Source organism: Triticum urartu, chromosome 6A, assembly GCF_056163025.1.
Source record: "Triticum urartu cultivar PI428250 chromosome 6A, HENAU_Tu73, whole genome shotgun sequence".
Taxonomy (NCBI): Eukaryota; Viridiplantae; Streptophyta; class Magnoliopsida; order Poales; family Poaceae; genus Triticum; species Triticum urartu.
The window spans coordinates 584,982,424-585,007,123 of record NC_141878.1 but is presented as its reverse complement, the minus strand read 5'-3'; the positions used below and the strand labels follow the sequence as shown (position 1 = coordinate 585,007,123).

The 24,700-nt window shown below is 44.5% G+C and overlaps 4 protein-coding genes and 1 long non-coding RNA gene across 6 annotated transcripts; 3 read left to right on the top strand and 2 right to left on the bottom strand.

The window, feature by feature from the left end:
* Positions 1-8,010: 8,010 nt before the first annotated feature.
* Positions 8,011-14,178, top strand: LOC125515440 (acetyl-coenzyme A synthetase, chloroplastic/glyoxysomal). Its single transcript, XM_048680908.2, has 18 exons — positions 8,011-8,737; positions 9,072-9,218; positions 9,305-9,460; positions 9,597-9,719; positions 9,806-9,974; positions 10,236-10,318; positions 10,448-10,549; positions 10,620-10,708; positions 10,825-10,915; positions 11,208-11,321; positions 12,089-12,165; positions 12,257-12,335; positions 12,444-12,512; positions 12,593-12,768; positions 12,880-12,936; positions 13,047-13,137; positions 13,255-13,353; positions 13,737-14,178. The coding sequence occupies exons 1-18, from the start codon at positions 8,528-8,530 to the stop codon at positions 13,920-13,922; spliced, it is 2,118 nt and encodes a 705-aa protein (XP_048536865.1). The 5' UTR covers positions 8,011-8,527; the 3' UTR covers positions 13,923-14,178.
* A 705-nt stretch (positions 14,179-14,883) lies between these two features.
* LOC147966670 (uncharacterized) lies at positions 14,884-15,778 on the top strand. The gene has a single exon (XM_087529023.1). It carries the CDS (start codon positions 14,965-14,967, stop codon positions 15,568-15,570), a length of 606 nt encoding a protein of 201 aa, XP_087385149.1. The 5' UTR covers positions 14,884-14,964; the 3' UTR covers positions 15,571-15,778.
* Positions 15,779-16,483: 705 nt separating this feature from the next.
* Positions 16,484-17,629, bottom strand: LOC147966669 (uncharacterized). The gene is made up of 3 exons (XM_087530914.1): positions 17,492-17,629; positions 16,995-17,122; positions 16,484-16,853 (listed from the first exon to the last, which is right to left on the bottom strand). Exons 1-3 carry the CDS (start codon positions 17,627-17,629, stop codon positions 16,484-16,486), a joined length of 636 nt encoding a protein of 211 aa, XP_087387040.1.
* Positions 17,630-17,646: 17 nt separating this feature from the next.
* LOC125515439 (uncharacterized) lies at positions 17,647-20,943 on the top strand. Its single transcript, XR_015609035.1, has 4 exons — positions 17,647-18,938; positions 19,707-19,850; positions 20,652-20,721; positions 20,809-20,943. It is a non-coding gene; the product is annotated as an uncharacterized LOC125515439 (long non-coding RNA).
* On the bottom strand, positions 18,967-23,107 carry LOC125515438 (G-type lectin S-receptor-like serine/threonine-protein kinase B120). Of its 2 annotated transcripts, XM_048680907.2 has the most exons (7): positions 21,675-23,106; positions 21,173-21,274; positions 20,865-21,046; positions 20,578-20,788; positions 20,248-20,485; positions 20,002-20,152; positions 18,969-19,920 (listed from the first exon to the last, which is right to left on the bottom strand). In XM_048680907.2, the coding sequence occupies exons 1-7, from the start codon at positions 22,981-22,983 to the stop codon at positions 19,618-19,620; spliced, it is 2,496 nt and encodes an 831-aa protein (XP_048536864.1). In that variant the 5' UTR covers positions 22,984-23,106; the 3' UTR covers positions 18,969-19,617. The 2 variants fall into 2 exon arrangements, with proteins under 2 accessions (XP_048536863.1, XP_048536864.1); XM_048680906.2 differs by having other exon boundaries at positions 18,967-19,920; positions 20,865-21,274; positions 21,675-23,107.
* Positions 23,108-24,700: the final 1,593 nt, after the last annotated feature.

Genomic DNA, 24,700 nt, shown 5'->3' with positions numbered 1-24,700 from the left:
TCAAGCTTCCCAAACCAGGAGTCATAGCTAGGGGTGAAATTCCACACTTTTACACTCTTAAGCTGAAGGGGGTACCCCAACATCGTCGACAACCTCTGCCTAAACGACATGGGACGGGTTCCAGAAGAGTAGAGCCTTTTGGTACCCTGAGGTACGCCAACTTGACTTGCTAGTATTGGTCGCTCCTAGGATCCATCACCGCTACCGGTTCGAAACAAGTGTCGTCCTATTGAAGAACTCAAACAGTACAATAACTGAACTGTGACTGGTACGATATGTTTGCGGTCGTGTTACCAATGTAATAAAGCGAGATGACTAAGCAGATTAATGACAAATCTTAGAACTATATCTGAAATGATATGCTCATAACTCTGCTCCAATTCTCTCTCTCTCTCTCCCTCTCTCTCTCTCAAATAACACATGGATCAACAGGATATCAATAATGATCAAGGTGCACTCGCATAATCAACGAGAAATGAATAAAGTAACTGAAAGTTAGCAAAATAAGGGTAACTCCAACACGGATCATCAAACCACGCGCAAATTTCTGAACAGTGTCCAGACATTTTTTGTCATCCAATGGCGGCACCAAAATTGTTCGTACCAGCCTGGATTGCAGAGATTTGTGAGCAAAGTTGCTTCGCTCCAAAATCACTTTGTTCCGCAATCCCGGCAAAATCGCTTCGCTCCGTTTCCACTGCATGTCTCATCCCCTCCCCTTCCTGTCCCATCCCCTCCTCTCCACCATGGCTAGATCGGACATCCAATCCGACAGTGCCATCCGGCGACGAGTCTGATCCCATCGACTAAGACGGGCTCTTCAAGGAGGAGGACTCCGACAGCGAGGCACCAAACAACAAAGAGCTCACGCTCTGCAATGCCCTTTAGCGGTCGCAGATGGACAAGGGCAGGAGCTTGAGCTTTGCGTCGTCCCTGGTAGCTCGGCGACGCAACACACGTTCGACTGCGCTAACCCGCCGTTGCAGACCCGTCGCTGGCCATGCCCCTCGCCTACCCCTCTAGCCCTAGCTCCTCTCGGGCAGCACCGGGTTCTCGTTGTTGCGCCGAGCCAGCAGTCGAGACTCCGGAATCGAAAGCAAAAGTCGCACGCCGTGAGAGGCAGCGGGCCGCACAGAGGGCGGCAGAGGTCAGTTCCTCTCGGACAGGTGCGTGAGGTCTTATCGCACCTACGCAATGTCCACACTGGTCGATCTGAAGGAGCAGCTTCTGCACGAGGTCCTTCGCCGGTCGCTGATCACCGCAGAGACGGACGTGAGGTGCCTCCGTCACAAGAACACGAAGGCGCTCCGGCTCGGCATCGAAGAGTCCGAGTGCGTCGCAAAAGGAGAAGGCGAAGCGGCCAGCCTAGCGAAGGATGAGGCCCGCGCCGCCCGTTGTTTTACGGGCATCATTCCGTTGACGTCCGACAATGGCACGACTAGCACTACCACCGACAACGCCTATGTGGAGGACTATTATTGCCGTTACTCTGGTGACCGCAAGGGGAAGGGCCGGCAAGGAAATGGTGATGTCCGGCGTACCTCTCCCTTTATCTAGCTGTCTGGTTTATTTAATGTATCTACTTTATTTGTCGCGTGATGAACTTGCACTGTTCGGTTCAATTGTGCTCGCATTATTATGCTACATATGAATGTTGATATACGTAGTTGCATGGATTGTATAGATTTGTAGGGCAAATATTTGAGGAGCACGATGACCGGCTGTTGTCTATGGACGCATAGAGTGTCACATTTAGCAATCGTGGCTGCAGATGCCTTATGAGAACGTAGGACAGGTTTGCGGCACTGGTTTAGTTTTTTTTGCAGCAATAATAAAGTTGTTATTTATATTTCCCTATATCATGATGAATGTTTATTATTCATGCTAGAATTGTATTAACCAGAAACTTGATACATGTGTGGATACATAGACAAAACACAGTGTCCCTAGTATGCCTCTACTAGACTAGCTCGTTAATCAAAGATGATTAAGTTTCCTAACCATAGACATGTGCTGTCATTTGATGAACTAGATCACATCATTGGGAGAATGATGTGATGAACAAGACCCATCTGTTAGCTTAGCATAATGATCGTTAAGTTTTATTGATATTGCTTTCTTCATGACTTATACATGTTCCTTTGACTATGAGATTATGCAACTCCCGGATACCGGAGGAATACCTTGTGTGCTATCAAATGTCACAACGTAACTGGGTGATTATTGAGTTAGTTGATGGCATGGATCGAGATTAAGATTTGTCATATCGGAGAGGTATCTACGTGCCCTCTCGGTAATACACATCAGGATAAGCCTTGCAAGCAATGTGACTAATGAGTTAGTTGCGGGATGATGCATTACGGAACGAGTAAAGAGACTTGTCGGTAACGAGATTGAACTAGGTATGAAGATACCGACGATCGAATCTCGGGCAAGTAACATACCGATGACAACGGGAATAACATATGTTGTCATTGCGGTAGGACCGATAAAGATCTTCGTAGAATATGTGGGAACCAATATGAGCATCCAGGTTCCGCTATTGGTTATTGACCGGAGAGGTGTCTCGGTCATGTTTACATAGTTCTCGAACCCGTAGGGTCCGCACGCTTAACGTTCGATGATGATATTGTATTATATGAGTTATGTGATTTGGTGACCGAATGTTGTTTGGAGTCCCGGATAAGACCACAAGGGGAAGGGGCTGGCGAGGAAATGGTGATGTCCGACGACCCTCTCCCTTTATCTAGTTTATTTAATGTATCTAGTTTATCTATCCGGTGATGAACTTGCTCTTTTGGGTTCAATTGTACAATAACTTGCTCTTTGGGGTTCGGATTGTGCTATACGGAGTATTATGTAGTATGTTGGTCTACGTTGTTGTGTCATCTAGGTAGTTGCACGAATTGCATGGGTCTGGGAGGGCCGACATTTGAGGAGCACAGCCACGAACACGGAGAAATAGGAGGTGATCGGTCGCTGTCCGCGTCCGCGGATGCATAAAGTGTCACTGGTTGCAAATGATCCGAACGTATGAAAGGTTTGCGGCGCACACGAACTAGTTGATGCATACGTACACGACAATGACCAACCGCTTTCAGTTTGGCGGAGACGACAGGCACGCGGAGTGCGACTGGCAACCAAGAAGGACATGTCTCGTGCATAGTGTCATGTGTGGCCACACTTGGCACGGGCACTTGACACGGTCGTGCTCAGCGTCTCGAGGAGGACAAGTCGGAACAAACCACTAAACCGATTTCCTCGCGATCTCCTTCCATGGAACAGCGGGCTGGATAAAAGGCAGACGTCGCCACTGTCATCGCCGGACCCAGCACACAAGAGAAGCCTCCTCGATCCAGAGCGAGCGTGCATGCTGGCCATGAAGAAATCGTTGCGTAGGTGGCTACTAGCACCTATGTCCGTGCGTTGCAACGGAAAAATTAATGTTTTGCACAAACATAATGTCCCACAACATCGGATTCATTATGAAGAATATGTTACAATGCAACATCGTCCTTCTACAAAATGAACATAAAAAAATACATCACAATTTAGTCGTGTTCATATTTTCTTTGCGGGACGTAATGTCTCACTGATTTCATTTAAATACAATTCTTTTTAATGGCATTTAAGTATAATCCTTTCATTAATTACCATGAAGTCCTCATCCGTTTTAGTCGGGAATCAAATCCTTCCTTTTCTAATTTAGTAGCCCTAACACATTAAGGCTTATAGATCATTCCTTTTAATTATCCTAGCATTTTACCTCAAATCCTTCATGTAGAATTTATTAAGACCACAACCTTTCTAATAGTTATTCCACCGATTTACCCATAATCCTTTCTTTAATTAGCCACATTCGTTTAAATATTATATTTAAGCCCACAATCCTTCCTTTATTAGCTCATTCGCTTAATTAGCTCACCCTAAACATGAGCCTTGGACCTCACCCTTCCCCATCTACAGGAACGAAGGACGATTTGTGCGAACCCCGGGCTCTCCACCTCGCCGTTGCCGAATCGGCGGCTCCCTCGGCCTCCGCCGGACGCTCCGGCGGCGGGAGGACGGGGGAGGCCCGATTTGCAGCGTGTACATAGTGTAGGAGTGCCTAGGGAGCCAACCGGTGGCGTCGTGGAGGCGGCGGTGCGACTGGATCGGCTTTTTGTAGGTGTTTGTCTCCCCTTCGACGGCGAAGTTCCAGTGGAGCTCCGCGGTGGACCAGCTCCTTTCTTCGTGCTCGCTGCTCGGTGGAGAGGCCGTGCACGGCTCCACCATGCCGGAGATCGAGGGATGGCAATTCCGGCGATTGAAGATCTGGAGAAGGAAGGCGATGTTTAGCGGTGCGACGACAACGACGGCCATGGGTGTAGGTCCTCAGGGACCGTTGATCGGAGACTTCCCGTTTCGCCCAGGGGCTACTTCGATCCAAGGCGTCAGCGAGCAGCAGCGAACGGCGCGTCACCGGCTTGTCTACGGCGTCGGCGTAGTCAGGTTGCAGAGGGGCTTGGTTGTAATTTTCTTTTCTGTGTGGACCTTTCAGTAATTTAGCCGTTTTAATATCAACTCATTTTCTCGCAAAAAAATAAATAAACATGATGACTGCCATTAATATATTTAGAGTGAGTTGGGATTAGTAAATATGAAAGGTGCAAAAGTCTTTGGTTGTTACATCTAAAAGATCGACACGAGGTCTTGTGTTCAATTCCCACAATGTTGATTTTTTTTGACCTAATTATTTTTCATGGTCTCTCTATGAAAGCCCATAAAAGGCCCATCAACATACAAGTAACTCGCCCAGAACGCTTAACGTGTGTAAACCAAATGTAAAGGACTAAACCAAACCAAGAATATCTATTCCCTTTAATAGTAGGTATAGATATAGATATAGATATAGATGTGCCTCCCTCTGCGAGCCTTACAGGAACGGCTCGCTGATGTCATGCACATTTTTTTGTTTTTCTTCACATTTCTATTTTTTTACTTTCGTTCATAGTTCGAAATATTTTAAATATAAATATACAACACTTCACATAAAATTTTGAAAATGACAGTCTTGCATCTGAAAAATGTTAAATGTGTATAGAAAAATGTTCCTGTTGTATATGAAAAATGTATGACTATGAATGTAAAACATAGAAAATGTTAGTTATGTATACCAGTTAGCATATGTACATAAAATGTTGCAACAATTATAAAATATTGCACATTTCAAAATAAATTTATGTGACATTTCTTTAAATACAAATGCAAAAAAATCGTGTAATTCAACAAATATGTTTTGAACATTAAAAAATGTATGTTACATTTAAAAAATATTCAAAAGTTTCAAAAAAGTGTTCGTGACAATCTCAAAAAATGTTTGTACAATGTACAAAAATGTTGGCATAGTTCAAAAAATGGGTTTTATCGTTCAAAAAACTGTTTAACATGTATTTGCAAATATTAAACGTGTATAAAAAAATGTTTTACAATTACACGAAAAATGTATGATATGTATGAAACAGTAGGCACGTGTTGAAAAAACAAAAACAAAGAAACAAAAAGAAAAATAAAAGATACCAAAAATTCCAAGAAAGAAAACCAAAGTATAAAGAAGAAAACAAACCAAATAAAACCGTTGGAACAACAAATAAAATCGAAACATAATGAACAAAAAGATAAACCAAAGAAAAAACAATCGGAAATGAGAAGGAAAGCCGGACTAAACCGATCGACAACAGCGACCCGACGCGAACAAGTGAAGGCACCGAATTAAACAGCTAATGGGCCAGCACGTAGTCGTCCGCCCTTAGACGATTCCTATTAGGAATCGGTAAGGGCGAGACATAGCCCTGGTGGGTGATTTCCATTGAAAAAACTATGCCGTTGCCTTCCATTGGCCTTGGGCGGTGGGCCATAATGTGCCAAGTCTATTTGAGCTTCCGAGTAGTGTGGGAGCGCAATTGTAAGCGAAGTCCTCTTCAACTCCCGACCTCAAATGAGCTTGGGATGAACAGGAACATTCAAAAAAATGAAAATAAATTCAAAAGGTACCTTTTTTTAGTCAACTTTGACAAATGTTCTGAGTTCTTGGAATTTTTCATTATGAAATGACATACGTGGAAGTCATGGCAAAAAATAGTATTTCATAATGAAAAATGCTTTCAAAAATAGCATTGCCATAAAAGATCAGATTTCTTTGTTACTATTTTTTTTACATCAGGAAGCATTCAAGTTTGGGAGTAGATAGTGCGTGTCCGTTTGTAAGCTCAAACAAACAACTGTTAAACTTTTTGATGAATTAACGAGAAGAAATGTCACTCACTTCCTCATGTTCTTCTTTCTTATCTCCACGTCTCAACTCCAATCCTCGTCCTCAATCCGTTGGTCATTCCTCGGCGAGGAAATTGCACTGCTAAATGACTCATGTGAAGCCATACTACTAAAAGTACAGTATTTCAGTTGTTGTTGTCGTGGTGGGCGATTGCATCTACTTTGCAAGTTACGATTTATTTCTGTTTTTGGTGTTTGTTTTGTCAAAGAACATGCTATTTGTAAGCATTATGTATCAGCTGTTTTCTCTCTTTGGTAAATTGTTGGTCACTATAATTCATGGCCAATTGACGCCTTTCTTAATTTAAAGACAGACTTGTCTTGAGCCTTTTTACAGCGTTACATAAATAGTTGTCCTTCTTAAGGAAAATATTGTTGTACGAAATTAGTGTGCTTCTTTTACAGTTTATAAAAAAGTAATGGTAGCTTTAAAAACTTACTTTAAAAAAACAAAACTGTGGGACCGTTAGGTAGATCCGATCAATGCTTGGACTACACTCGCAACCTTTTTGTATACGTTAATGGTCTGATGACATTATTATCTTATCATTAGGCTGTTGAGTACATGAAAGAGACGCTTACAAACAGAGCGGTAGCTACATCTCACCGAACATTGTATGGTTAGTCCGATTTAATAAGAGGGTCACAGCCTTGGCATTGTTGTTGGTACTTCTGCTCCCATGTTATTGTTGTTGCGTGCGTTGCCGTCACATCGAACGAACCAAACCTCTATATAAAAAAAACATCATACTTATTTGTTTACTTACCTTGCTTTTTAATGTTTTTCGTATTAAAAAAGGTGTAACGCTGAATTATAAACAAAATTTCCATCAAAAACTTAGTATTGGGATGGAAAAACCAAGTGATATTTTCAAGGCGTTTGAGTGGAAGCTACATTTCTTATGAATTGTATTTAAAAGGAATCCGTAGGAAATTTTTTAATCCTACAGAACAAGCGAAAAATATATATTTGATCCTACAAACCAAAAGACCGACATAGCTAGAATTTTCAAAGTCCTCTATAATTTTCACGAAAATCATTTTAATCAAATAAGCCCCAGCTAAACAAAGGAACAACGAGCGCTCGTCGTGTGGTCGTTGCACAACTCACAAGTGGGCCATGTCACATTTCTCTGCCGTTATTATGTGCAACCATTCCACAACTTTTCAAATTTAAATAAGTGAAAGCATGCGTTTTTCAGACCAACGACACTTTTTTCAATGGCACATTTTGAATTTCATATCCAACGATTTAGGCCGAGCATGATAAGTGAGAGCAATGATGATCCCGGCAAAGGGGGGCAAGCCGGGGACGGCCGCCCCGGATCTCCAACGATAGAGCAGGGTAAACCCCTTACCTACCGGCCAGTATGCAACATCATCAAGCTCCGTCGTTGTTGGTCATCCAGATAACTTTCCATTTCGAGTCTCGACGATGAAGGAGGATGGTCTCCTTACCCCGACGACCAACGGCGTAGCGCCCCCAAGCTCCGCCGCCGTTGGTTGCCCTGGTAAATTTCCATTCCTGGATCCGCCACTGGCGGCGAGGGAGGGGATTGATTCATGAACCAATATCACAATATCAAGGAAGAAATGACCAATTATTCGGTGGCAAGTCACATCACGGCCTGAAAAGGATTTTTCTTGTGGAGTTGCTGAATCAATTCCAAACACGCCTGAAGCCGTCATGTCGTGGTCGTGCGCAGTTGCAACCCAGCCCAACGCAAGCCGCCCATCTCACCAACCCGCACGATCTCGCCCCGCGCCACCCGCCGCGGCTCCGGGTTCACGTGGAGCGGGTGCCGCCGCTGCCGCTGACCGGCGGCTTAGCTAAGCCGCCGGCCCGTCCAGCCGCGCGTCGCCACCCCGTACCTGCCAATATTTTACCAGTCGCGGTTGCGCCGGTCGCTATCCCCTCCGTGGCTGGCAGTGGAGAGGAGGGAAGTCAACACACGACTTGGCCGGTAGCCAGCAGCCAGCAGAGGCGGAGGAGGAGTCGGAGAAGGGAGGGTGGTGGGCGGCCAGTCGCCGCTCGCGCTCGGAGATCACCGAGAGATCGCTCTCGCCCTCGCTCAAAGATCGTTTATTTATACACCCATCGCTGCTGCCGCCCCCCGTCCCCCGCCCGGATCTGGATCTCACTGCACCTCCCACCCGCCCCCGCCCCGCCCCCTCCTCCGCCTCCCCGCAGCCGTCGCCGCCGCCTGGGCCAGCCATGGGCGCCGCTACCGCGGGCCAGCAGGCGGGAGGGACCCCGGACAAGCTCCGGCACGTCGAGTCCATGTCCGAGCGGCCCTCCGGCGCCGGGTCCATCTCCGGGATCAGCGCCGTCGTCCTGGGCGAGTCGCTCGCCGACGAGGAGCACGAACTCGTCTTCCCCAGCGCCGAGTTCTCCGCCACCGCGCTCGTCTCCTCCCCCCAGCAGGTACATACATATATACGCACGCACGCACCCACTCTGCTCCTCGATCGCTCGCTCCATATGGCTCGCTTGCTGTCAATCAACCGCGGCGCTTGCTTTAGTTCAGCACAAAAAGGTCTTGTCCTGATCATGATCAAGACAAGCCCGGTGCTCGCTAAAAGTCAGTCGGACAGGGACATTGCTGATTTTATGTTCTACCGACAGATCGTACACAGAGATAGCAACAGTGCTAGGATGCATTCGTCTTGATTTTAGTGCTTCATTTCCTTTCTTGCTGCGTTTCGGTCTGATGATTGTGATGCCTTAAAGTTGTGATCTCACTTGGTGTGTGTTTCAGTACAAGGAGATGTACGAGAGGTCCATCAAGGACCCGGCCGGGTTCTGGTCAGAGATCGCCGACGCCTTCTACTGGAAGGAGAAGTGGAACCCCAGCGAGGTCTGCTCCGAGAACCTCGACGTCAGCAAGGGCCCCGTCCACATCAGTGTAGGTGTCTTCTGGTGATGGCTGTTGTCTGAATTTAGCATTTCTGGTGATTGCGAATCATGTGTTGGTTCTTTGGTGTTGTCCAGTGGTTCAAAGGGGGCAAAACCAACATATGCTACAATGCCGTCGACCGCAACGTCGAGGCTGGGAATGGGGACAAGATTGCACTGTACTGGGAGGGCAATGAGCCCGGCCAGGATGGGAAGCTCACCTATTCTGAGCTCGTGGAGAAGGTTTGCCAGGTAATTATGCATATGCCTATATCTGGTTGTTTTGTGAATGGACAGTAAATGTACCAAGGGATGTAAATGCTCTTAGTATTAGAGGTTTGGGGAAGGTGCTGAATCTGAATTTGTTTTGTTTTATGCTTTCTGCTAGCTTGCAAATTACTTGAAAAGTGTTGGTGTCGGCAAGGGGGATGCTGTGATCATCTACTTACCGATGCTGCTGGAGCTTCCCATTGCCATGCTTGCATGTGCGCGTATCGGTGCTGTCCATTCGGTAAGCACTGCACTGCAAGCTCCATTTGTTATCCTGGTTGGTCCTGTTCCCGTTTATGATGCGATGCACCCCAAATTTCCCTTCAGGTTGTGTTTGCTGGCTTCTCTGCGGATTCGCTGGCCCAAAGGATCGTTGATTGCAAGCCTAAGCTTGTGCTCACTTGTAATGCCGTGAAAAGGGGGCCCAAGCCCATTCTTCTCAAAGACATAGTGGATGCTGCTCTGGTGGAAAGTGAGAAGAATGGATTCTCTGTAGGTATGTACTAGGATCGACTTTTATATTGCATAGACAATTTGAGCTGTTGTTGGGCTTCCGTGGCAGCACTCACGCTTGCCATCACGGGGTTTAATGTTGTGTTGTTGTGAAAATTAGGTTCAGATCCATATATTGTCAGTGGTGGACAATGGGATCAGTATTTATGATGACTTACAGATCATTGGCAGATCCATATATAACTGAATGCTGTCAATATGTGGTTTGCTGATTTTGACTAGTCACTACTGTTGTGCTGAGCAGGTATTTGTTTGACATACGAAAACCAGTCAGTAATGAAGAGGCAAGACACAAAATGGCAAGCAGGAAGGGATGTTTGGTGGCAGGTGCATTTTTTCCCCTTCAACAGCAACTTGTCAACATTTCCAATATGCATCCTGTATTTCAGGGCAGGCCTGCATCCTCAGATAACAGCAAATATCAATTAACCATTGTTCCTTGGACATAACTTTCAGGATGTTGTGACCAACTTTCCTACCAAGTGTGATGTGGAATGGGTGGATGCAGAGGATCCATTGTTTCTTTTGTACACGAGTGGCAGCACTGGAAAACCAAAGGTATTAAGCTACACTAGATTATCCTGTTGTCAAGTTACCCGAGTATTAATCTCTGTTAATAAATTTGAAGGGTGTTATGCATACTTCTGGGGGCTATATGGTGTATACTGCAACAACATTTAAGTATGCATTTGATTACAAGCCAACAGACATATACTGGTAAACAGAAGATTTTGTTTTTGACTTGTATGAATATAAAGCATGTCCTTTGTTTGGGGAACTACTAATAGAAATTGCTGTTTTCCCTTATACCTTCCATTGTTTGTTGGCATCAGGTGCACTGCGGACTGTGGTTGGATTACTGGACATAGCTATGTGACATATGGCCCACTCCTGAATGGAGCTGCAGTTCTTGTTTTTGAAGGGGTATATATTTCTAAAAGCTTTTCTAGTTAGGATATTGTGAAGTTATGTCAGCTCAATACAAATTTGATGAATGAAAGAAAATTCAGTGGTTTTATTTTTCGGGGTTGTCATTATGTTTGATGTGTCCTTTTGTCTGACAATTCATAACACAATCCACTAGACTTTTATGTTTAAGAAATTGTACTTGTTGTATGTATTTCTTAAAACTCAATTTGTTTGCTTCGATAATTTTTGTGGGGCTTGATTTTAGTTGTACTATGCCTAAATATGCCATTGAATCATGTACATGTAGACTCCGAACTACCCTAATGCTGGTCGGTGCTGGGACATTGTGGACAAGTACAAGGTGTCAATATTTTATACCGCACCAACACTCGTCCGTTCACTCATGCGCGATGGTGATGAGGTATGCATGATGTTCTTTAAGCCAGCTCCCAGTAATGTGAACAAGCCATTGATGCTGGATGGCATTGTGTTTAAGACCCCTACCATGCTCAAGTCTGTCAATCTGGTTGTCTTGAATGGAGGGAAGAACTATTCACTATTCTAAGTCATCTAATTAAAATCTTAAATGATTGCAAATCAACCATCAAGTTCAATATTCTCTTGATTTTTACTGTTTACTAAATCTCAACATTTGCCGGACAGCTGGTTCTAGTGAAATGAATTGAACTGTCCGTTGGTTGTTGGAAGCGTGTGCTTTGGAGCTTGTCTGCTTTTATTTCGATATATCTGCATCTGACAACCCATTCAACCTAACATAACATACCAATAGTTCACTCACTGCTTATTACATATGTAGTTACTTAAGTTGCTAAGAAGCTCATATGACTTAACAATCAGAAGATTCTCGAGCCGTTTCTACTGTGCAAAACTATTAGATTTAGTGATTAATCGATAAACACTTGTTCTCCAAGATTGAGCTCTTAACTATCGGATTCCATGAATTTTTTTACGGAACAACTACAGCGAGCTATTTATTGCCAATGATGGTTGGAAAGAATCCAACCAGGAGACTACAAATATGACACACTGGAAATAAAACACACTGGCTGTAATATGATTTGGATAGCATAAAAAACATTCATAGTGGCCACTCTGTAAACCTTTTTTATATGTATGTTTGGTGTGGATGTTGCTTTTTTTTACTTATTGCCTGATATGCTTTTGCAGTATGTTACACGCTACTCTCGAAAATCTCTCCGAGTCCTGGGAAGCGTTGGTGAGCCAATTAATCCTAGTGCATGGAGGTACATGGATAATTTATCAAGTGTTAAAGAGTAATACTATCCAGGGACACTTATAAGAGGTTGTTCTCATGCGTGTTTTACTTCATTTTAGATGGTTCTACAATGTTGTTGGGGATTCAAAGTGCCCCATATCAGATACTTGGTGGCAGACTGAAACTGGTGGCTTCATGGTAAGTGCCTCTTAAAAGCTGACACTTCTTCTCAATTTCTTTTTCATGGGGCGATAAAGTGACTGATCTTGAAATTAATATTTAAACTGTTGTAAATGCTCTCTGCAGATGACTCCTTTACCTGGTGCCTGGCCTCAGAAACCGGGTTCTGCAACATTTCCTTTCTTTGGTGTGCAGGTAAACGCAATCTATCTGTGAAATACAGAATACAGCCATGCATTTTATCTAATACTCATTACTATTTGTACGGTTTACAGCCGGTCATTGTTGATGAGAAAGGACAGGAGATTGAAGGAGAATGTAGCGGATATCTTTGCATTAAAAAATCATGGCCTGGGGCTTTCCGGACCCTCTATGGAGATCATGACAGATATGAGACCACATACTTCAAGCCATTTGCTGGCTACTATTTTACTGGTGATGGTTGCAGCAGGTAACTTGTTGAGTTATTTCCATCAACAGGGCATGAGATCCAAGCGTATTTCAGTTTTACGCAATATAGATTACCTCTCTAACAGCGCAGCAAATAATATTTTCATGTCAGGGACAAAGATGGTTACCACTGGCTTACTGGAAGAGTAGATGATGTTATCAACGTTAGGTAAGCTGCTTATTTGGTTTGTTTGCTGTTTGCTAGAGTTTAAGTTCAGTATGTGGCTGTTGAAAATTGTTATGCTAGAACTGAGTTATCTTGCACATTTGAATATGCAGTGGGCATCGAATTGGCACAGCAGAGGTTGAGTCTGCTTTGGTTTCGCATCCACAGTGTGCAGAGGCCGCTGTTGTTGGTGTTGAGCATGAGGTATGGCCCACCGATAATCTAACCTTCCCTGCACTTCTGTTATATTTCTATCCCATCATATACAGTTCTTATTGTCATATTATCTGCTTCAAATTTCTAATAAAAGAAGTACTTCAGGTCAAAGGTCAGGGAATATATGCTTTTGTAACTTTGGTGGATGGCATTCCTTACAGTGAAGAACTACGAAAGAGCCTCATAGCAAAAGTCCGCACTCAGGTATTTTCGTGATACTTTTGGATGTTTCACATCTTCCGTTCTAAAGCGAGTTACACTATCAGAAAATAAAACTCCGCCTTTACATGGAAGTATGCGATCCCATGCTTAAAATTTGTCTATTCAGCATGCCAAAATTGTGTAGAACAAAGTGAGTTCTGATAGATTGCAAATGTTCCCAATTCACCAGCTACTATAACGAGGCCTGTAGTTCAGGCAAATTAGTTAACACTCTTTGTTAGCCAGATGAAACATGCTCCAGATTAGCTACTGTCAATCTTATGCTGGCTAGGAAGACATAGCAAAGAATTAAAACATGGGCAACTGAGCTCCTTCAATGCTGTTTGCTGCCTGTCATTCATGCGGGTTTTTTTCCTGCGTGTCAGATCGGGGCGTTTGCAGCTCCAGACAGGATCCACTGGGCGCCGGGGCTCCCCAAGACCCGCAGCGGCAAGATCATGCGCAGGATCCTGCGCAAAATCGCCGCGAAGCAGCTGGACGAGCTCGGCGACATAAGCACTCTCGCTGACCCCGGCGTCGTCGACCAGCTGATCGCGCTCAAAGATTGCTAGGATGTAAAGCAGTTATGCGACTGTTTTTTCCCCTATGCGGTTATGTGGTTGGTAGAAGGTTGATTTTAGTGCTCGCTAGTCCTTTTAATCAGTGCGATTTTCTCCTGAGGCTAGTGAGCTGCAGCGTGGTGTAATGTAATGTTCTCTCCTTGTGTTTCACTTTTGTAAACTTGTGTATCACATATCCGTAGAGTTCCGTGAATGTATTGATTGGCCGAAGAAAAATACGTCAATAAAGGAAATGTCAACTGTGTTAGGTTTTTTTTGTAGAAACAAGTGGTGTTTTCTTAAGTCTGGTTTAAAAAAAGGGAGCGTGTACTGATTAAGCAGCTGAAAATGTTTTTTGCGTCGGTCACTTTTCCCAGGACCACTTGATCTTGATCCAACGGCCAAAAACACATCAGGGCACTATTCATCTTCAACCTCACCTCCTTCCTTCCATACAACCGCCTGCCTGCTCTGCCCCTCTGCTTGGCACCACCACCTGCGGCCGGCGGCGCTCTGCGCATGTCTCACGGTACAACCCTCCCCCCATCCCTTATGCTTTTTCTATGACTTGTTGGCTATGTGCATTTGGTTATGTAAAGGCCACATATTCACCCGTCGCAGTTGTGTCATTCGATATAACATTTGAATGAAAAAAAGGCCCTTTATAAAAAAAATCACAGTTTATACTATATGAGCATCATGGTGGAAAATCGCAACGGGTGAGTGCACAAGTTCCTTCCTAGTCTCGGCGCACTAAATCTTAGCTCAACACAAACAAGGAGATATTTCGTGGAGGATAAAAACAATGAGGAGATAATGTACGCATGATGTTAAAAAAGGGAGATAATGTACCACCCGAGGTGTGACTCACCCTTCCAATGAAAACCAAACCAACGCACTATAGAGCTTAGCTTTCAACTCCATAATGTCCTCCACATTCCCAAGCCAACAAACATATATATACCTTGCACTCGATGCCACAAGGATTCATGCACATCACGGTGTATGTTAGATATTGCCAACGCGCGTGAGCTCACACTCACCGAACACACAAATGGGGCGCGCCACCACCTGCCTGGCCACCTTGTTGCTCGCCGTCACCTTTCTGCTTGCCTCCGCCGCCACGAAGTCGCTTACGGCCATGCAGACGGACCAGGCGGGGACTAAGAGCGGGTCCACCCTGCCGGCGCACTGCTGCAAACAGGAGGAGAAAGCGGTGGCCAAGCCTCAGCTTGTTGTTGGCGATCTAGTGGACTTGGCATCAGCGGAGGAGCAAGGCCAGAAGCCTAGCCCTCACCGGAGTAACAAAAAGAAGATCCACCACCACCACCATGACGACGACGACGACGACGACGATGATGATGGTGGTGGTGGTGGTGATGATGATGATGGCGGCGGCGACGACGACGATGGTGGTGGTGGTGGTGGTGGTGATGATGATGATGATGATGATGGCGACGATGATCACGACGACGATGATGATGGTGGCGATGATGATAATGATGATGGTGGCGACGACGATGACGACAATGGCCGATCCCACTCGGGCCACGACTGTGACTCGGGCTCTGACTGTGATGGTGATGACGCTAACTCAAAGGGCAGGAAGAAGAAGCCCTCAGCTCCAGAGAAGAAGGGAGTCCTGGGAGGTGACCGGTAAGAAGAACGACAAGCTGCCTAAAGTGACAATATATATGGGCGTGCGAGCTTCCATCGCCCTTCAAGTCATTACTTGCTTCAAGATCATGAGAGCGAGCTTATCTTTAAACATGTATTAGCCATAAAACTCTGTACGCGCATGCACTTTAAAGTTATGTATCTGGCTATAGCCTACAGACAATGAAGTCCGCATACAAATAAGCGCATCACACGGTATTAAACTCTCTGTTTCTGAATATAAGATGTTTTGGCAGTTCGATCAAAGGTCTTGCATTTAGAAATGAAGGCAATGCCTACTATGTGCACGACCAACATCAGGGAGTTGTACTGTAGTGGCAACCGTGTTAAAGGAAAACGCCAATAAAGAAAAATGTCAACCATGTTATACTTTTTTTATTTTAGATTAGAAACAGGGAGTGTTTTGTCAAGGCTGGTCTAACAAAAAAGGCTCTAAATAGATGTGCTGTTTAAAAAAAAGTTTAAACAGTTTTTTGAGGGGTAGGTTTAAACAGATGGAGCAGCATGAAACAAAGCGAGTGAGCATGCAGTACATTTTTTAGAACATGGTACAGACGCAGATGCTCATATATACTCGCATACACTCATCCCTATGAACACACACGCATACCCTATTATGAGCATCTCCGAGAGACTGAGCCGGCATATCATTTCAAGATTGACGAAGTCACCAGAGACGTCTCGACTGAGCATGCAGTGCATTTTTTTTTTGAGAATCGAGCATGCAGTACTTTTTGTTTAGATTTTTTTTTTGCGTCCAAACATACTTTCTTTATTGCTCAATAATGTTTATAGGCATACATCTCAAATTTCATGGGTTCAGTAGCCATACATGGCGTCCAAAATCCAACCCAAAAACATGTTTGGCAAGGCTATGTGCCTTTAAATTTGTCCCTCTACCCTCGAAAATGAAAGTACACTGATAAAACTGATTCAAGGTAGCGTTTATCTCCTTTACCACCGACAGCATAATTTCCTCCTATTCTTTGATTGATGTCTCCAACCACCCCCTTGTTATCACATGCTATTTCCACATGCGTGAGTCCAAGATCCAGGGCCAGCGCCATCGCCTCCCGACATGCCAAAGCTTCAAGCGTCGCTGGGTCATTCATCCCCGGGATCTTCATAGCTGAGGAGCCTAAGTAGTGTCCTTGCGAGTCCCTGCAGACCGCGCTGACGGAGCCTTCAACAGCTGCCCTTGACACAGCTCCGTCCACTCTAATCTTTGCCACCCCGTGCGGAGGAGGAATCCAAGCTGGGCGTGACCTGTTTGGAGCTGCATGTAGCGGAGCAGCTTTCTGTTTTGGCTTGCACGCCTCCAACTCATGCAAGTATTTTATGATGAAAATATGTGTGGCTTGGGGACTTTGAAAAATATTCTCGTGCAAAGCTTGCCTTCTTGCATACCAGATGGCCCAAAGAGTGACCAGAACTTGAGTGAATTCATTGGAAGGGATTGTATCCATGGCCGCAAAGACCCAGCGTTTAGCATCAGGCTCCCTGATGCTGTTAATTGCCTCGACCAAGTCGGGGTTCTGTAGTGCCCACACACACCGAGCAGCATGGCAGTGTAGAAGGGAATGTTGCCAAGAGTCCTCGCTGCCGCATAGTCCGCATGTCGTCACCGTAGACATATTACGATGATGGAGAAGGTCTGAAGTTGGGATAGACTGCTGGGCTAGTCTCCAGAGGAAGATTTTTATCTTTGAAGGGACATCTATCTTCCACAACTTTGACCAAGCTTTCTACTCGCCTTCGGTATTGGATGGGTCTGCTCTGCCTTCTAGCCAGGCTTCTCGTCGCAGTTTTGTGGTGACCAACATCCGGTATGCAGAACGGACTGAGAACACTCTGTTTTTCTCGTGTACCCAGGACCAAAAGTCTTGTATATGTCTCGTACAAACAGGAATAGACAGAATAGCTGCTGCATCAGTCTGCACGAAGACGTTTGATATCATGTCACGATTCCATTCTGCGCTGGGAAGGAGCAGTTCCCCAACGAACTGCGGCGGACTGTGTATTCTGCTCACTATAGGACGCATGTTATGTTGATGGGGTAACCAGTTGTGCTCCCAGATTCATGTAGTATTTCCGTCTCCAATTCTCCTTGTAAGTCCTTGAAAGAATGTATCTCGTCCATCCAGTATTGACCTCCATACTTTTTGTTTAGATGAAAGCAGGCAGTACAAAGCTGCGTTTTCTTCCCCCTGTTTGAGAACCGCGTGAATGAATGCCAGGCCCATAACGCGGGCTGGGCTGGGCTGGGCTGGGCCGAATCACCAAAGAAAGCCGAAAGGTCCAGGTGCGCGAGGGGAACGAGCTGGTCTGGTCGACAGGAGCAGAACGGCGGGGGCGGAGACGCCGCATCTCCGGCGGGAGGAGGACAAAATGCCGCACCTTCTTCCTCCTCCCCCTTCCTTCCGGGCCACATTTCCGCCAGCACAGGAGCCACGCCACGCCGAGCACAGCAGGCTAAGGCGCGACGCCACGCCGACGGACGGCGTGGCGCGCGAGGCCGTCCGGGCGGGGCGCGGGAGCGAGCGAGAGCTTCAGAGGTGCGTGCTCTAATTGTGAATGGACACAAGGTGTTTGTGATGTGGATTAGTGGAACCCATATGCCAGCTGCTGACCTGTTTTTCAATTTTCAATCCCTTAGTCTGACACACTGTCTCTCTCATATTTCTGTTAACAAATGTGTTGCACACTGAAGCATGGGGACAGGAGGGATGGCGGAGTGCTTAACCCACGCATAATCTTGGTGTTGTTCAGGGTTCACGTTCTCCTACATAAGTTTCTTATTGCTGGTCAGATGGCACTAATTTAGTTAAGGGTTATACAGTATTACAGTATACTTTACGCACTTTCAATCAATGCGACAGGATGCCTTTTTTTCTTTCTAGTTAAGCGTTGTGTATATTTTCTAATGTGATTTGAAGTTGCTTTTCTACATGATTTCTGTCGGATTTCACAAACATTGTTTAGCCTGACACAATGAAGTGACCTACCTGATAACTCTGACTATTTTTTACTTCCATGCTTGTGCTTATAAAAAACTCCATAGTAACTAGGAGTAAGAGACACATTGCATGCAAAATTAAGATAATACTATATGTTAGCCCAAATTACAGACTAGTAATTCTAGTCTAAGGGGGACAGAATATCTGGCCCGAGTAGCACACACACCAGTGAAGCACTAGTACACACACGAACAGAGGATACACGAGCAGAGTGTGAGCTGAAGTGCTCCTGTATTATACTGTACTACTTGAAGCTGGAGTGCTCTGGGGCTAGACTATGAGTTCTCGGGGAGCTGGCTCACGGACGCGCACACTTGAGAGAGAGGAGCACACGGTGAGTACTAGTTTTGTGAAGCTCAAATGGATTGCTTGATCTGTCTTATTTTACAACGATGGGATACATGCCCTTTTATAGGGTGCACTACCGACTTAAGCTGTGCAAAAACTTGCATAACTTGACAGTCAAGCCTATCATTAAATTTTATCCTGACATATTCTATCCTGGCAGCTTATCTCATCCTGTCCAGGCAGCTTATCTTGAATCTTGCAGCCACATGTTCACACCAGCTGCCTACTGCTGCTGTAAATAAGTAATACAGGATTTACTACTACAATATACATTCTACTCAGTCGAAATGACAATTGGCCTAGATTAAGAAACAATCGGCTTGGAGTTAGATAGTAGATAATTGTTAGTTCATATAACAAATAGGATGGTAGACCGGGAGGCCGTGCGTGGTACCCGTTCTTTAAGTATAATGAAATTTGGTTATACACTTATACAGCTATACTACCTGTTTTTTAAGCATACAAAATTTAGCTGGTTAACTTGCCTTCTTTTATGCATCTGAAGTTCTTGATGAGAATGGTCTTTAATACGAACATTTAGATCTCTCCATTTGCTGGAGCTGCCGGACTTGAAATACATTATCTATATTAAAACAAAGCTTCTTGTTCTTCAAGGCAAAACTACCAGTTTCTTATCCAGTATACAGAGATTAGACTGCTAAGTACTAGCGTCCCTCTACTACTGTAATGCTCATGTTATTTGCAGAATTTACAGTATTTTCTGCTGCTCCATCATTTCCATTGTTGTTTTCAGAAAAATACACAGACTCTTTTGGAGGTGGAAGTGATATATCTCCATTCTCCAGAAAGGACATGATTGATGACACGAGTGGCCGCACATTTGGGCTGTCCTGAACACACAAAAGTCCAATATGGATGCACCGTATAGTTTCATCAGGTGAACAACTCTCCACAATTGATGAGTCAACAAAATCCTTTATGTTCCCATCCTTCCATAAGCTCCATGCCTGCATTCATCATATCTCATCCCTTCAAAGATGCACATATTTACTATACTTGCAGAAATTCGAACATGTCATTGTACTTACAGAGGCTATAATGCTGGGGAAGTCTGCTTTTAGGTGCACAGAGCTGGTCTTTGAGCCACTCACAATCTCTAGTAGTAAAACTCCAAAGCTGTATACATCAGACTTGACAGAGAACACTCCGTTCAAAGCATATTCAGGTGACATGTAACCGCTGTTTGAAGCATGTCCCAGTTAGGAGCACATAACATAATTTTGGTCAAGCACAAGAATAATGTATAAAGATCACTCATGCAGTATATCACTCACTATGTGCCAACAACGCGGTTGGTATTTTCTTGCTGCTGATCGCCACCAAATATCCTTGCTATACCAAAATCAGATATCTTAGGGCTTATTTCGGCATCTAATAATATGTTGCTTGCTTTGAGATCCCTGTGAATTATCTTCAACCTTGAATCTTGATGAAGATAAAGAAGTCCTCTAGCTACACCTTTGATTATCTCGAATCTTGTTGGCCAATTAAGCATTGATTTTCTTGTGGCATCTGCTACCAATAGCATCAATTGAGGGATAATATCAGTTATTCTGGTTGATTTCATGACTTTCTGAAATTGGCAATACGTAAGCAGAACATACCGAAAAGCATGGCATCCAGACTTTTGTTAGGTAAGTATTCATATATTAATAGTTTCTCATCTCCATGGATGCAGAAGCCGAGAAGTCTAACCAAGTTTTTATGCTGCAACTTCGCAATGAGTATTACTTCATTTCTGAACTCCGGTACCCCCTGGCCAGAACCCTTACTAAGCCTTTTCACAGCAATTTCTGTACCATCTTCTAACATTCCCTGGACACATCCATTTTTAGGTCAAACAAGATGGAAATACAGTTATGTTCGTCGATAAGATAAAAATTCACGTTACCTTGTAAACACTGCCAAAACCTCCATGTCCAAGCTTGTTGGAGTTAGAGAAATTGTTTGTTGCAAGTACAATTTCTTTGAAGCTAATAGAAGGATACTTTAAGTTTCCGTCGCAAAGTTCAAATGAAGTGCTCGAAGTTCCTGACATCAGCTTCTTCCAAATATTCTTGTTTCTTTGTTTGCCTATCAGGAACATTGATGCAAACATTATAATAAAGGAACATAGCACATAGAAATATGGAATAGCCTTGGCCTGCACAATCATGCTCAAGGGAAATACACGGAGAAAAGTATGGAACTGTGTTCTACCTCCCAAATAGCAGATCCAAACAAGGCACACCCATATGATTATGAGCAAGGTTGACACGATTGGCAGTGTAATTTTTAAGACAGTGCTCTTCCGCTTTTTATCTGCCAAAATTTAGTCTGTAAGCAATTATGATTTGAAGATTTTATAAATAGTTAGTTTCACAAGCCAAATACTTCTTGCTAACTCCTGCATGCTCATATTTTCATTCCGAATCCAGTTGCTGCTAATCTGCACCCTCCAATTGGATAAACTGTTATGTTTTCATATTAAAAATATTGTAGTGATTCACAGACAGCATATATGCTGCGCCAAACTGTTCCATCATATTGACATTATCAACTCTTTACCCTCTAATATTTGCCCGCCACTACTAATTTAAACCTTACTTGTACTGACATTGTAAATGGTACTAAGGGAGATATTACTGGAGCTCCACTGTTCCCATAAAATAGAGGGTATATCTACCAACGCAAGCAGAGAAACAGAGACAGTAAACTGTACCACTCAATCCATGAACCCGGATATAGAGGTTTTGCCCTTGTCCAATGAGCTTCTCTGTGTCAATCAAATCTCCGTTCCATAATAGGCACCTAGTTTCATCCCCATTGATATCCTTGGTGCTCGTATTGGCGAAAGCATACGCTGTGCAGGAGCAGTTGCTGGTGCATTCTGCTATGCATTCATCTAAGCTTATATTCTTGACATGCAAGGACTCATGGGGAACCTTCATGCTTGGCAAATTTAAGAAGCCATCCTGTTGACCACATCTTAGTGCTTCCATCCGGTGGCATCCCTGCGAAAACCTGTGTGCCGTCCAGTCTTGCTTGTTGTTTGGCTCAAAGCCATCAATACATTTGCATGTCACAATAGGCTGCGTGTTGTCGCAGTAACCAAATGGACCACAGTAACCAAATTTGTTGCATTCCTGTTTAGGTTCTGATCGCAGGTCAGTCCATTTGGACATGTTGCTATTCCAGGTTCGTAACTTCATCTTGCCTGAGTAGTCCATCTTCAGTAGCACTAAGGAGACACTTGGTTCTGGTAGTCCAAAGGAAATGTACACCTCATCATCAATAGTATTCAGTGTGAAGTGAATTGTGGACTTGACACTCTCGACGTACCGCCCTACTAACAAATAGTTATTCCACGCTGGACTTCGCCAGTATGGTGTCGAACCATTCCATGAAAAACGCCGCAGAAACTCAGCAGGGTGTGCACCATATGAGAAGTTGCCCGGGGATGGGTCTTGGGTGTTTCTCCAAGAGACGAGCCGTTGTAGTGCATGCGTCTTGTGGGTGATCCTGAGGTTCATACCTGGAAGGAGAGTGTCGGTCGGGTAATCGAAGCTTTGCCATAAGATGATGCCCTGTGATGACCGAAGGATAAAATTCCCATTGTTATCAAGCGTGGCTTCTCCACCAGTTGCCTCTGACGATGAATTTCCTGCGGCGCTGATATTAGTCATCCAGAGAAGCTGGCCGTTGGTGTCTGACAGGGCCAGATTGGATCCGTTTGTGAAGGCCAGTGTTGCAGAAGAAGGATCAGCGATCGGCATAGCACGGTTGGCAACCCACACAACATTGTCTTTGGGTATGTTCTTGTACCATATTCCGACGTAGTAATGTTTTGTGCCGGAGCTGGACGGGGAGAAGAATCCCAGGGCGAAAGTGCCGTCGTCGGAGGTGATGGTGCTTCCAGCAGAAAGCGGCTTGTCGGGAAGAAGGCGGCTGCCGGATGATGCACAGAATGGGAATAACCAAAATGACCAACAAACAAGGCAGATGATTGTGTGTATGGGAGGGGGATCCATTGCTGTAGCGAACTATGGAACTGGGATAATGAAAGCAAAGCAGTGGATGAGTTGCCTTTGGACAATGCAAATCAGAACTCCTGGGAGAGGCAGAGTCAGTCAAGCATATTATTTGTGGCCCTTTTCTTACAGGAAGTTACTGGGAAAGTGGGAACCTTGGAAGTAGTCAAGGATATATATTTACTAGGAAGTTTGAAAATGTTGGGTTGTGGTTGTTATCATCTGGACTATGTCGGACTAGCCTTCTCAGCAAATTAGAATAGACATTTACTTTTTCTTTGAAGCGTGACTGCTTGGTTTTCTTGTTTGAATGTGCTGGTTGCTGGTACTATTTTAGTTGGATTACATATGTTTATGAACAGAGCAAACCCCTTGTTCTGGTTTTGGTATGTAAGCTTAGATGTCTGTTGTGTGTGAAACGAACCTATCTTTTGACCGTAATGCATATGAGATTGCAGTTAAATGTTAACATCAGTGGTGCAGGAAATTCCATGGTCTTCCCATTGGACTTGCATGTTTGACCATGTAAACTATAACTGGATAGGTTGTTAAGATTAAGGACACATTTTTTTTTTCTTTTGGGTTTCAGAAGAACATCATTAGACCCTGACTGGATGTACAAAGGGACCTTGTGCTTGTTTCTTAAAAATGTGAGGTCAAACTCTGTGGGTGGACTCACATATTTACTCTGGTCTTTGCAACTATAGAAGTTTGCGAGCTATGCATTTAAGTGTGCAGTCATGCCCTCGTTTGCGCCCCTAGCTTCGCAAGAAAGAGGGATTTCTTAGCAGTCTTGTGCAACTGTCTGATAAACATCACTAGACCCTGACCCGGATGTACAATGGATGTGAGGCCAAACACTCTGGGTGGAGTCACACATTTATCCCAGCTGGTCTCTGCAGGTATGGAAGTTGGCCAGCCACGCGTTCGAGTGTGTAGTCGTGCCCGAGTTTGCGTCCCTAAGCTTTGCAAGAAAAACGAAAATTTTAGCTGCCATGTGCAACTATGTATCTGAAAAGTATTCAGTGTCTTATGCTAGTCATCAGGCTATTGCAGATGTTCACAGTGCACTTCTTCCATCGCAAATGTATTACTCAGAAATGATTTTTCCACTGGATAGGAGGAGGGGAAGGCACGACCATATATACTCGTTGAGATGGCAAGGCTGGAGCAACCCTGTACAAGTTGCACGCCTGGGTATCACTGGAGCAGAGAACATATTTGGCCAAAGAAGCAAGAAGAGGAAGAATGGCTATGTAGTATGTGCACGGGTAACCCTGGCAGGAGCGGTTAATTGCCTACACTCTAGGTGGAAAGCGCAACGGGTGAGTACATCTTAGTCGGGGCGATCCGACACCGACCACGATTCTGATTCAGACTCTGGCCATGATTCCCACTCGGACCACAACTCTGACCATGACGACGATGATGACAACTCAAAGGGCGGGAAGAAGAAGCGCTCAACTCCAGAGAAGAGGGGAGTCCTGGGAGGTAATCGGTAAGAATAGTGACGAGCTTCCTAAAGTGACCATATGGGCCAGTGTGCGAGCTTCCTTTGTCCTTCAAGCCATTACTTGCTTCAAGATCATGAGAGCAAGCTTCTCTTTATGTGGTATAGGAATATTATTAAATGTAAAACTCTGTATGCATATGCACTTTTTAACTCATGTACTGTATGACTATAGACTACATACAATGAAGTCAACACAGAAATGGA